Raw genomic sequence first — 14,570 nt, 5'->3', positions numbered from 1 at the left:
CAGGGCTGACACATAGAAAAAGACAACCATTCACATTCACATTCACACCTACGGACAATTTAGAGTCACTGATTAACCTATCCCCAACCTGCATGTCTTTGGACTGTGGGAGAAAGCTGGAGTACCCGGAGAAAACCAACGTTAACACAAGGAGAACATGCAAACTCTGCACAAACTCTGCACAAACTCGCCACATCTACCTCCACTGCCCTCTTCTGGTGTTTGTCAACCACCATTATGCCCAGCTGTTTAGCCAGCAGCTGTTTGTCAGTCTGGAAGCTGAAGTCCCACAGTATCTTAGCCATGTTGTTCTCAACCACCTTTGGTGGTGTGTACCATTGGGATTTTGGTACTTCGAGTCCATACTGGGTACAGAAGTTCCTGTACACTATCCCAGCCACTTGGTTGTGCCTCTCCATGTACGCTGATCCTGCTTGCATCTTACACCCTGTCACTATGTGTTGGACCGTCTCAGGGGCATCTCTGCACAGCCTGTGCCTTGGGTCTGATCTGCTCTGGTAGACCCTGGCCTCTGTGGCCCTTGTGCTTAGGGCCTGTTCTTGTACTGCGATGATTAGTGCCTCCATGCTGTCTGTCAGTTCACCATTTCAGCCACTGGTAGGTCTTCTTGATATCAGCCACTTCTTCTATCTGATGGTGGTATTCACCATGTAGTTACTTGTCTCGCCTGGTTCTCCTCCACCTCTTTACCCTCATCCGGTTTCTGTTGTCTGAGGCATTCACTTAGCATCTCATCCTTTGGGGCCATCTTCTTCTTCTTTTTTTTAAAGATATTTTTTGGGGCATTTTTAGCCTTTAATTGATAGGACAGACAAGTGTGAAAGGGGGAGAGAGGGAGTGACATGCAGCAAAGGGCCACAGGCTGGAGTAGAACCCGGGCCGCTGCGGCAACAGCCTTGTACACGGGGCGCCTGCTCTACCACTAAGCCACCGACACCACTGGAGCCATCTTCTTGATTCACTCCTGGATTTTGGATGTTTCATCTTGGATAGTGGCTCTGCCACTCAATAGTCCTCGGCCTCCCTCTTTCCGCTTAGTGTAAAACCTCAGGGGGCTGGACTTTGGGTGGAACCCTCCATGCATGGTGAGGAGCTTTCTTATCTGTGGCTTCAATCGGATATCTCCTATGTTGCCCTCTGGTAGGTCAGCTCCTTCAGTTCTGATCACCTTGCCTCTCTTTGATACCACACTTGTCTAATCAGAATGACATCCCTGTGCCCTTGCTGTAGATCCTGGTGGTGTGGCTCAGTGAGTCGATTTCTCGGTCATTCTTGGCATACAGCTTGATATCATCCATGTAGAGCAGGTGGCTTATTGTTGCCCCACTTCGGAATCTATTGCCCTCTAAGGCACAAAACATAAACACTGACAGTATAAATAGTATCCAAAAACTTTCACGATGGCTGTGTGGCTTTTGAACAGAATGTGCATTGTTGTTATCCTCTTCTTCCTTCCTCCTTCCTGTCTTTAAAGATAAAATGGCAAATTGGTTGCTATTGTGTTTCTGAAGGGGTTGAAAGAGGATACGATTAACCTGGCACTGGCAATGAAAAAAAAAAAAAACTCATTAATGGTGCTATAGGCTAACAAAAAAATGTTGGTTCATTTTAGTTATTCTGTTATATAACGGAATAGCTCGGCTCCCAAAATAACATTTGCACATCAATTACTTTTCCTATGTTACTCTGAATTCATGAAGAAATTCAGTTTTTTTCTCATGCCTCTGGTGAACAAAGAATCCAAAAACTGAAAAAAGGTCTTGATGAAGTGGAGTCATAGGGGTCCATTACTGATAACAACAAAACTATATCAAAACATCTTTTTTCAAATTCTCACACAACTTGAGCAGTATAACCCAAGTTTCATTTATCCAGTTCTATGCTTAGTACATTGCAAACAGACAGCCCTTTGTGATGGGGAACAAAAAAGAAAGTGAAAGTTATCTACAGTTGCATGGAAAAGTTTGGGCACCCCTGGTCAAAATGCCATTCACTGTAAATAGATTACCTGATTTCCATGAGGCCTTTAGTCAAAGATGACACATTAACTTCATCGGTCCACCGGACTTGTTTCCAAAAAGCATCAGACGTAGATGTGCACACGGGTAAGGTTTTTGTCTGATGACTCTTCATGAAGGTCATATTTGAACAGGTATCACTGCACATTAGAACAAAACACCACCACTCCAGAGTCTGATAAATCTTCCTGCACGTCTTTTGCAGTCAAACGGGGCTTTGATTTGCCTTTCTAGCAATCCTACAATCAGCTCTCTCAGAAATTCTTCCTGGTCTTCCAGGCCTCGACTTGACCTCCACACTTCCGGTTACCTGCCATTTCTTAATTTCGGTGTTCATAGTGCTAGGCAGCTGTTTAGAGGAATCCATACCATGGCTGCTGTTGTTGGGACAAGGTGTCAGAAGTCAGAATATTTATAAAGCTTTGAAATTTGCGTCACCTGGCCTTTTCTAACAATGACTGTGAACAAGCCATAGCCCTAACAAGCTAATGATGGTCTTTTAAAAGTGGTCTGAGAGCTCAAATGTCTTGAAGTGCCCAAACTTTCCATGATGCTCATTATCTTTTTTTCCACACTGAAATTGTAAAAGAAAAGAAGATAATATGCTGAAATGTTGAAAAGCATGTTTCATCTTTAACGTCATACCTTTTGGAGATCTCTTCATCTTCTGCTTACTTAGTTATTCACAGTAAAAGAAATTTTGACGAGGGGTGCCCACATTTTTGCATGCCACTGCACGCTCTCTTTGAAGCTACCTCCATTGACAAAAACAATAATTTTACCTCACTGAACACAGGAGCTGCGGGTCTACTGTTGCCTCAATCAATTAGTTTGTTTGTGTTATTGTGTGACTTTGGTGAATCTGAACAATCCTTTAAAACACCAAAGCCATCCTGCCATTCTTTGTTCAGTAGAGGCAACTAACAAAAAAAAAAAAAAAAAGAAAAAGTAAGTTTTCCCCACAAATTCAAAATAACACAGGGTGAGTGGTTGATTTATTAATAATTATATGGAGGATGAAGTATTCTTTTAAGGTTTTCTTGTCTGATACTAAGGGCTGTTAGTGCTGTTTTTATTGCCTTAAGGCATGTTTAAGCACCTTTAACTCATTGTAAAGCCTGTTTGCCCCCCGGTGTGCAACTCTGATGAACACCTGTGGTATTTAAAGTGCAGGGTCACTGAACGCAGAAGAATCATTTGCACCTGCTACACTATTGGCCTGCCTTGTTAAATAAAGGTTGATGCTTGAGTGGGCCGGTCTGTTTCCTTACAAACACACCGCTTACTAAAGTTTACCTTCACCGGAAATGTCAGAGCGTAGAGCAGCTGCAATCTTTCAGGTGGAAGGTGAAGAGGAGAATATAAAACGGAGGACTTACTGGTGTCAGTGGTGTCATACTGGGAGTCCTTCTGCAGCTCGTAGACATCCACCTCCACCCTCGCCTGGGAGGAGCCCTCCATCAGACCGTTGATGTTCTCCCTCGCCAGAGCCAGCGCCAGACGCTCACCACGACCACATGCTGACTGATCATCCAAAATGGCCGCTGGAGAGAGAGAGGGGCAAAGGTAAAGGTTGAGAAATGAAGATCAGAAACCTGTTTTCTTTATGTAAATGTCGGATTATGCAGTGAAGTTCAGTTTACCAATATGTGGTAATACCTGGATGTACCTGGTATACCTGGGTTATGAGATGAGAGTCAAAAGACATGAAATCCAAGGCAAAGTTTGACTCAAAAGATTTGCCATAACTCAAAACCATAAATGACCAGTCCTAAGTCCTGCCCCCCTTAGTTACTGTTGCTAAGTCGAACAAGCTCTGCAAAAGAAACATGGCAATAATGGTTCCACTTAGTCAGGTTCTGCAGTGTTTTTCAGATCGGCATCAGGCAATAAAGCTTCAAGAAGCCAACAGTAGTGAATACAGTAAGGTGATGGTGATGGAAGAATACATTTCTGATGTTAACAGTTATGAACAAGACAAAACGATGTAAGTTGAGGTGTCCAGTCTCAATGACAAAGGGAGAAATAGAGACAGAGAATGACAAGACTATCAGCCACAATTGCTCCTGCACTGCAGAGTATGTGTTCCCTTTTTCCCTTCTGGGGAGCAGTAAAATACTCTATGCATTTATTATTGAATACAGAGGATAGTGCTTTTGATAGCCCGATACCCATTTATCAGTGACTAACCGGTTATATTTTCAAGTAAAATAATGCTGAATGATGTGGAAAACAAAAGGCCTTTCTTGTCAGTCGAGTGGTCCACTGACTCACTGAGTTTTTGCACCATATTTCAAACTGCTATCCATTTAGAGGTAGTGAAATTTGAATAATTTATGATGTAAATGTCTTGCCTTTTATTTGCTGTTGGCTTTGCTAAAATGTTTCAGCATGTTAATACAGTGTCCATTGCCCACCCTCTGGTCTCCACTGGTAAGCTAACAGTGTGTCTCAAATCATATACGTCTGTACTAATCACTTAATATTTTGAGGGCATAAGTCCGCTAACTGCGTTCACACTGCATAGTACGGGAAAATGCAGTGCACTACTGCCGCACTCAAAATGGTCCACAAGTTGACTGTGGAGCAATGGACACCTCTCACTTTCAACGGTTGCCATCTTTGGGATGACACCTAATGGAGTGCCCTAGGAATAAGTACTAAAACTTGGAAATACGTTTTTAAATAGGTTTTTGGTTAGATACCTAAAATCAGGTCTATGGTTGACACAAGCTTAAGAGACTTTCATGTTTTGTTCTAGGATATAAAAAATATCAATAAATACTGAACTTGTGAATTTTGAAGCTTTTACGCGTCTTAACAAAGTTATTTGCTAACAAGTGGCTAAATGAGGTTACAGAATCACCCCGAACACGGCTTTACAGCTTCGATCTGGTGGGGATGCTAAAGTCATGCGATCAAGGTACAGTTCATTTATAGCCTAACATTAGCTTTTTACTTGTAGCAATTTCATTTAGGCTTCTAAAATCACAAATGCACATTTATACAAGCTAGAAGGATATATAAAATATGATAACTACCGGAATAAAATTATGAAAAAGTCCATTAAAAACAAAAAGCAGTGGTGTCTGGCAAGAATGATTAAACAGCAATAAAAACGTAAAAAGAAAAGAAAAAGTTTAATAAAATCAAATAAATAACAAACAAATCTGCCTGGAAGGAACAACAGCAATAAAAACAATAAAATGTAGAAAATAAAAACAAATTACGGTCATGTCTGTGAATTAACCAAAGCAGGAGCACAACATCATCTATGTCATCTAACAAAATGATCCATCAACACCTGTCTAATTTCCATACCTCTTATAATTTACCTCATTTATTTGTTCAGAGAAAAAAAGGAAGTGGAAGCTGATTTAACGAGCTCAGTACTGATCTAAGGAGTTTCAGGAAATAAAGATTCCAGTGAGCGTGTGTGATGAGAAACAGATTTGACTTTGAAAAAAAGAAAAGTGACTGAGGTAACTAACGTTGCCTTCTAAACAAAAGGGAGGTCAAGTCTTTCCCTTCTATAACTGAGGAAATCCCACATTCTGATATACAGTAGTTCAACACTGTGAGTTCTAAAACCATTCCCAGTAATACAGAGCTGTGATTTCAGTGAGGATGGGGCTGCATACATACAAAATATTACCATAATTTAATACTGACATTATAGTTGATTGAACAATTGTAATTCTATTTTCTAAAGAGAAGGATGACTGAATCCTGTACAGTGCACACAGTATCTTATTTTCTTTGTGAGCTCACACACGTCAGTCAGTCAGTTGTTCCAAACTAGTGGGTTGTGGTCCTAAAGTGGGTCGGGGGCCCATTCTGAATGGACCGTAAGTGACTGCCTAACATGTCAAGTTTTTATAAGAAACACTTTATTTTTCAGTAGGGCGAATTTTCAGGGCAAAGCTTTTATTTTCAAGTGCCATTTCCTGGTGTAAAGTGAGTGACTAATGGATAGCTACGTGACAGAGACAGCAAACTAGCTTGGCAACATGGCCAAATGCAAGTATGACGCCAAATGTATTAAAGTGTGTGAACCTTGAGCAAATGGTTAAGGAGAAATCTGGACCCTGGGGCTGGACCAGCTGGGAACCACTGTTTTAAATGAAAGCTTCTCATCGAGCCAAATGCCCAGATATTTGTAATCTGGGCAAGGGCATTGGTTTGCATATGGACAGTATACGTCCCTACCAATATTTGAGCAAACTCGACTGCGTTATCGCATTCTAACGCTTCTTTACATTAAAATATAGGACAAATCGTGTCTGGTATTGACAGTGAGGGACAGTGCATTTTATTTTTTGATACTGGACGATCCCTAAAAAGTGTTTTCAATTAGTTTCGCTACTCTACCTCTGATGAAGAGCAGCACACAGATGCTTAAATTTTGCCTCCTCCAGAGTGAGTACTTAACAGGGTATTTTTCTGTCAGACGGTCTCAGGGGGATACTACAACATCAGCAAAACAACAGCATGCACAGCAGTATTATAGGGCAGGTAGACTTTTTTTCTTGAAACATTATGACATTATTTTCACCAGTTAATTTTTGTAATATTCCAACTTTTTTTTCTTCTTCTCAAATTAAACGTTTTTCTCAACTTCTCAGGGTAACCTGGTCTCACACCTAAGTTGTCAAAATCCAGTGCTTGGGCAGTGACTTGCATCATCAGACATTGATGAAAAAAGCTGTTCTTTAACGTCAGCATGATACGCAGCTAGTCGCCATTGTAGTTTAATGGTGCCCGGACGTGTCAGGGGGAAACGCAGCAGAACAAGAACAAAAGTTAAGACGGCAAATGTCTGAGTTGGGAGGGGTGATGGATGGGTCTAACTATTACCGACTTTCACCTGGTGTTCACTTCCGGTAAGATTGTAAAGTCAAACCCTGTTCTTTTGTCTAAACCCAACCATGTGCTTTTGTTGCCTAAACCCAACTGTGCATGTGTTGGCTAAATGTATTTGTAGATGAAGGAAAAAAAACAACTCACTTTGCTTTTTTGTACTGAGGTGAGTTTATTTTGAAAGAGACTGTATGCAAATTGTACATTTCCTGTGAAAACAGACAATGCATGTAACAGGCAGAACTTGACATCGTATCCCAGAATGTCAATAACCGCGGCACCTAGGGTACCTTGCATGTTGTATCTGGACGTGGAATGTCCATGACCAAAAGCTGATATGTAATGAGGTTGGTTTGAGAGGTTGGAGTTTGCTCAGGGAGCACAGATATAAGAGGCATGTTTTGAATGTGCAGAAAGTTTCAAATATTAGCAGAAATCTTGTTAAAACACGAGCTATTACAGTCCACGGGTTAATGAATTAATTCAAATGAATTTTTTTATTGATGTGAAGAGGTGCCACGTGCATATCTAAAAAGGTCACTTCACCAAACAATGGACACAACTGGATGGAAAAGTAAACTGTGCCTACATGTGTGTGTTGACTCAGCTTCAAATTAGTCAATTGACAGGAGAATAAATATTTGAAAGTAAAACAGAATTCTTGAGAGCCTTACTACATTATAGTCTTACAGTTTTCCTTTACATAGATAAATATATTTTCACTAAAGACAGGTGCATAAAACTTAGAATGTACAAAATGATATGTTTGACATGCAAAATTGCTGAGGGAGGTCCCCCAGACCTCCCACTTAATATGTCCCTATCAACACTGACATGAAACCTGCTTTTGAATCTGGGCAACACATTCTCACTCTGACCATGTTACATATCAACATTTGGTCATGGACTTTCCACGCCAAGATACAATGTGCAAGGTATCCTGGATGCATTTGTTGTTGACGTTCTGGGACGCAGTGTCACGTTCTGCCTGTTACATGCATTGTCTTTTCAAAATGCACTTCTGTTTTCACGTGAAATACACAGTTTGCTTACAGTCTCTTTTAAAATAAACACACCACCTTAGTGCAACACCATTAATTGACGTTTTTTTCCTTCAACAACAAATGCACGTAGGTATGTTTTGCCAACATACACATGTGGTTGGGTTTAGGACAGAAGAACAGGATTTGGTTTTACAATCTTATTGGAGGCAAAAACTGGCCTCCCGGGTGAAAGTCGTGGTTGTTGAACCCATCCACTAACCCCTACCGCCTAAATAATTCTTATTGCAATGTTAATGGTAAATGGGCCTGCATTTGTATAGCACCTTTCTAGTCATCTGACCACTCAGAGCGCTTTTTACACTATGAGTCACATTCACCCATTCACACACACATACAGTGGTGGCCGAGGCTACCATACAAGGTGCCACCTGGTGCTGAGTTTTTAAACTTACTCACACACCAATGGAAGCATCACCAGGAGCAATTTGGGGTTCAGTATCTTGCTCAAGGATACTTGGACATGCAGACTGGAGGAGCCGCTGATCTTCCGATTGATGGACGACCCACTCTACCTCTGAGCCACAGCAGTTATGCCATTGTTGTTGTTTAGAAAGAGCTGCTGACATGTGTGTTATATGACACACTGCTGTTTTGTTTTGTTACACGTCATAGCTGTCGCTACTCTTTTGATTCCGCAATGCTTGAAAGCTGTTTAAAATCGCACACAGGAGCTGAATGATGCTTTCATTGTTTGGTTTTGTGTAAAAATGAAAAGGCAGTGTAAAAAAGGGACTTCATAACAGCCCTATAGCATGTTCTCTGTGTTTAAAAGGGGCTATTGTCTCATTATTTGAGGATAATCACAATATTTTCATCATGGAGTCATTCCTCTTGAGAAAACAATGTCCATAAATGAACAACACAATGAGACTGATTTAAGTGTTTGATAAGAGATTTGGCACAAAGAGGGTTGCTGTTTTGATCCTGGCAGGATAAATATGGGTGGAGACATGAAGGAATAGCACTGCTCACAATGACTAATGCAGTGCCCTTGAGCAAAGCTCTGAACCTCAACTGGTTCAGTGGAGCTGTTAAATGTCCAATAGACCAGACTGTAGTTGTGCTGGACAGCTTTCAGGCGTGAATGTGTGGAAAAAAGAGAGGCCATGCTAACTTGCTGAATAGTTTATAATAAGTCAGTTTATGATACATTTATAGTTTCTTTCCCTCCATATGTATAATAAAGCCATTTCACTATTTTAACACATATGTAACTACAGAATACTACAGAATGCTGCCATCCTCTTTGTGTTATCCTCCAGAATATTTCACATTGACAATGTTTTCCATGGTTATTTCTGGGCAGGCAACTATTTTTGTTGCTACTGGGAGAAGAAACTTTTCATTCAACCCACTTTACACCCATCTCTGCATTAGCATGTCTTTGTTAGGCTGTGGAAAAATTGCCCTACAGCTACAATACTTCGACAGCCAGTGGGCTATTTATATGCATCTCCTCATCCCAAAGACATTCGGGTGGCATGTGCCCTGAGTTCCTTGCGAACGTCCTGACTAACACATGCGTTGACAACAGTGTCATTGTTTTGAGGGTATTTTTGGAAAAATGATAGCTGCTTTTGGAAGCTGAATAAATAAGACACAAAGTTTTTGCTGAAAAAATGTATCTGTGTGGATAGAAATGTGATGCACGTTTTACATGGGATCCTACAGTCTGTCCAGACATGATTTCCAAATCTTATATCTCAAGAAAAGTAAGAACTACATTACCTTACAATCTCTAAAATTGATGCTATTGAAGCTACTTTTATAGTACTGGATTATTGTTTCTATGATTATTTGTACTTTAATAAACCTAATTCATTGGTTTAGAACAATGGTTATAGTATTGACCAGGAAAAACACCTGTCGCTTAATCAGATGTATTTCCACTTGTCCTAATATTCCAGAAATAGAGGACTCAAGTCACATGACTTAACTCAAGTCAGGCTCAAGTTGTAAATTTAAGGACCTGAGACTTCCTTGGCTAACACTGATAAAAGACTTGAACTGACTTTGACTCTGTATTTATGACTTGAAACTTGACTTGAGACAGATGACAGATGATGCAGAGTAAACTCTAAAGGCGTTGAAAACCAGACCTTGGTCAGTGACTTCTGGTGTCAGACACAGACTAAAAAAGCCATCCTTTCACATCAGCATGATACGTGGCCAGAGGCGGAGTCAGGAGGAAAGGGAATACTTCACCAATTCTTTAACCAGCTTTATATCATAACAACATGGGTAGTATGTGTAAATAAACTATGGTAAACTTCCCTCATCTACGACACACTTCTTCCATTTCAAATCCCCTGGATGGCAGAAAACACAGGTTTTCGCTCGCTCTAGGGCTGTTACTGAGATGTGTATAGCCGCAGACACATTCTGTTTGTAGCTTACATGACATTCCCCTGCAAACCACGTCCACTACTGGTACAAGACACACCCACAAATGCAATGGTTATCTGAAACCTGCTACAACACGATGATGTCATGAATGAATATAAGCCCAAATTAGCAAAAATTCACTTTATAATTCCTTATATATGAAGATGTGTTTCACGTTCTAAGTAACAATTTGTAGCGCTTCCCATTATCCTTACCCTAACCTTAACTGCCTCTCTTTTGACGTGTAGCTATGTAGGGTGAGTCATATAGCTAGTAGGTGGGTTGCAGCTGCCTTAGCCACAGCTAAACCTGGTTACTGTTGCCTGCCTATTTTGTCATTTAAAATTCTTTCAGAATTTAAGTGCAGTGTTTGGCTGTACAAATACAAGAGTACAAGAGTTTTTGAACAGGAAATGGGTGCAATACTTTTGCATCTCCTGTAATGTGCAAACAGGGGCTAAAAAATTCAGATCAAATGGTAAAACTAAGCAGTGCTGATCAAACATGAACCAAGATTCTGTTACTCTTACTCTTTTTCACCTCAAATGTTTTCAGAAACCTGTTTTAGTGCACTGTCAAACTGTATGCTGCACAGTGGTGCAGTGGTTAGCATTGTCACCTCACAGCAAGAGGGTTCCTGGTTCAAACCCCCGGATGGGGGAACCCTTTTGTGTGGAGTTTCCATGTTCCCCCCGTGTCAGCATGGGTTTTTTCCGGGTACTCTGGCTTCCTCTCACAATATTAAGTAGCAGTAAGTGTGAATGTAAGAGTGAATGGTTGTCTGTCTCTATGTGTCAGACCTGTGTAGGTCCAGCAACCTATCTAGGGTGTACCTGGCCTCTTGCCTAATGTCAGCTGGGATAGGCTCCCCACGACTCCCAAGAGGATAAGCAGTTACAGAAAATGAATGAATGGATGAATAAATGTTGAACTGTAATTCGCATGAGCATTTATTGGTCCAGTGCAGCGCAGTGAATTCTGGTAGATTTTCTACATTTGAGCAAAAGCGAATACCACAGCCCTTTTCTCTGTTGTCTCTGGTATGAAGCACCAGTGTCAAAAGTATTTGCATCTTTCTGCTGCACAGATAGCCGAGTTTTGTGAAAGACCAACTTTTCAGAAGTGAAATATGTCTTTAAAACTTGAGATTTTCTTGTAACCTACTCATGTGACTCACTCCAACCTTTGTACTAAAGTATATTATGTTTTATAACATTGATCAAAACTAATCCTTGAGCCCTGGAATCAGAAACCACGTTGCATCACTTCTTTTTTACTCATGTGCTGTCATGTGCAAACCCTGCCAAGCACAAGAAAAAATGCAAACACCAGGCATAAATGTAAAAGGTGTGATGAGATTAGTAATAATCCAGATACAAACTGCCTTCTGCTACAAATATGAGTGGGACAACGATGATTGGATGTCAGCCAGGTGAAACAACCTGTACAGAATGTGAAGAAGAGAAAAACATTACCAGCAGCAAGATGACGTATCAAAAATAGATTCAATACTCTTACTTGGATCTAAACAGGAAGCTGAGTGGAGTGTTCGCAGCAGCTGCAGCGAATAAAAATGACTTGTCATCGTTTCTATTTCCACCTACTACAAATGGTAATGAAAGAGTACCTTGTGGCTGTGTACAGTAACACCTGCCATGTTTATTTCTGTCGCCATCTCCCCGCTGACTCGCCCGCTTTGCACATTGAGCATGCTGAAAAATGCGACTGTGTGATGGTAGAGCGAGCAGAATGCAAACAAAGACAACGCTCACAGATAGCAGATGGAGTCGCAGCAGAGAGCAATCAGGTAGTTCAGTCTATGGAAAGTGTATCCAGAGGAAGATCGCATTTTAATACTGGGAGGTAAATAATGTCTGCTGCTGTGCCCTGATCTGAGTACCAGATGACATTCTCTCTTGTTTGAACACAGCACAAGAGGAGAGAGACTTTCAGGCTCAGGACTTGATTACGAGCCTCAAGATGGATTTTTTTTTTGCTGTGTAATTCACCCTTCCTTATTTCCCCTTTCCAGTGGACACTGAGCTGTAAGGCTGCAGAGTAAAGATACTGCACAACAAGACTGAAAATCAAAGTGAATGTGCTGCTGAGACTCAGTAACAAGCAGAAAGTCTGCCGCTGCTGCTGCTGGGGTTTGTTCTGGATTTGATTTGTGTGTCTTAAATAATTAACGCCTCTCGGGGCAAACTCGGAGGCGATTTATCATGTTCTTCCTCAAAAGGACTGTTGTGGGTTTCTGCAATTTAGGAAAACACAAAGAGAGCCAGATTGTTCATGTCGTGGTGTGGTAACACAGGAAGACAAGGAAGTTGTATCAGACACTGTTTAACCGGCATCTGAGGATCTGTGTTCGAGTTCTCACAGTCCTCCATAATAATTACATCACTATTATGCTAAACGTTTGTTTCCTAAGTACGTTAAAGAGCAAACATAGCCTCCGCCTGGATTATTTTCACTAGTAATGTTTTTTCTAGTCCAAGGAAAGTGATGTTCTTCTACCACGCAGGTTGTAAGGCATGGGTGGTGATGGATTGTGGACTAACAAAGTTCAGGACTTGGACACTGGGGAGGTCTCAGGTCTCGGCAACAGTGTAAGTTAAAGAGGTGAAAGTCCAAGTAGGGTGGGTGAAGGGGTGGTGGATGGGTCCAACAACCACTGACCTTCGCACCTGGAGGCCGTTGTTTGCTTCCCGTATGATTGTAACATCAAGGCCTGTCCTTTTTTGTTGTCCTAAACCCAACCACGTGCTTTTGTTGGCTAAACATAACCATATGTGAAAAAAACTTCAATTTGTGGAATTGTATTGTACCTAAGTGGTGCACTTATTTTGGAAGAGACTGTATACAAACTGTAAATTTTGACCAAATGTCAATATGTGACAAAGTTTGAGTCAGAATGTGTTGCCATTGTAGTTGATGACATAAAATGCAGGCCGCAGCTTGCAGAACAGTAATGGCGGCTCCTGAACCAACAAGCGTTAACTCTGCCTTTAGGAGAGGAAACACAGTAGTAAGTGAAGTTATTGCAGAAATAGAGTCAAGAACTAAACAAGAACAAAAGTATGCACTTGCTGAGTTTCTTGAAGAAAAATATGTTTTCACTGTTCTTCGAACTAGATTTGGCAAGAGCTTTATTTATCAACTGGCTCTGTTGGTGATGAGGATGTTGCCCGGTGTTTTGTTACACTGTTGGCTGAAGGAGTTTGTCTGTCAGGATGAATACTACTGCCCACTGAAAGTGTTTGGGACAGCATCAAGTCCTGGATGACACAGAGAGTGAAACAGAATGTTGCGCTCACGTTATCAGGATCGTCTTACCAGGCTAGTCAGGAGGCGCGAGTCAGGCGGCGATTCTCTCGTAAATCGGCCCGTTCTTCACCGTCCCTGTCATCTGACGGTTAACGGCCTCTTTGTTTGCGAGGGCAAGGAGGGCACGTAATTCCTTGTCTCCTCAGTTGCTCATCTATACAGTGTCTGTCAGGTTTGCATTTCCCTCTTACTACTAGCTGCTCGCTAATTCAGCTGTTTCCTGTTTATTCACCACCAGTGGGTCACACGTGCAGCGTCATCAACAGCCCCTCCCGTTTCAGAAGGCCGCCATGATCTGTTTAAACTAAAAGGGTTCCGCCAATATGACTACCCTACAAGGTGGAAAATTGAGCGCCTCGGATCAACTCGCCAATCTGGCTCTGTGTGTATAAACGCTCACAGCTGGCCGGCAAAATGGCCCAACATTCGCGGAAGATCTGGCAGTGTAAAAGGGGCTAGTGTTGGCTCATATACTACTTCACTTTAAAAGAAACATACAAACTTCAACATTTCCTTTTGGTGACTGGACTGCTCACTCACTTGCCCCCAGCATGCCACTGTTGCATTGAAGACTGTTTCCCCATGAATATGTTTTTCCCCCTACCTAAATCTGAACCAAACTCTATCTTTACATAACCCTTGAGGGGTGCATTACCCATTTTAACATAACGGAAACACTATTCAATAAGGAAACAGACTTTGATACAACCCAGGCATTGCTGGTGCAAATTGCAATTCAGACAACACAGCAAATGTTAACTGATCAAGCGAGTTCATGTGAATATTTGACAGAGTTTTATGAACAAATCAGTACAAATTCCAACAGAGAAAAGATGTCACATTTTCTTGCAAATTGCTAAGTCTGAATAAAAAGTCCAAACGTCAGCCAAATGGA

The 14,570-nt window shown here is 41.3% G+C and overlaps 1 protein-coding gene across 2 annotated transcripts in view; it reads right to left on the bottom strand.

The window, feature by feature from the left end:
- LOC125905328 (glutamate receptor ionotropic, kainate 5-like) overlaps positions 1-14,570 on the bottom strand; it is a 369,618-nt gene that overhangs the window by 129,839 nt on the left and 225,209 nt on the right. For both annotated transcript variants that reach the window (XM_049603257.1, XM_049603258.1), the window contains exon 3: positions 3,419-3,583. In XM_049603257.1, coding sequence (XP_049459214.1) covers positions 3,419-3,583 — 165 coding nt within the window. The remainder of the gene's footprint in view (positions 1-3,418; positions 3,584-14,570) is intronic.

The sequence above is a fragment of the Epinephelus fuscoguttatus genome, linkage group LG17 (genome assembly GCF_011397635.1).
Source record: "Epinephelus fuscoguttatus linkage group LG17, E.fuscoguttatus.final_Chr_v1".
In the NCBI taxonomy this organism is placed as follows: Eukaryota; Metazoa; Chordata; class Actinopteri; order Perciformes; family Serranidae; genus Epinephelus; species Epinephelus fuscoguttatus.
Note: the sequence above shows the minus strand (reverse complement) of the source record. Positions and strands in the feature narration are given on the sequence as shown.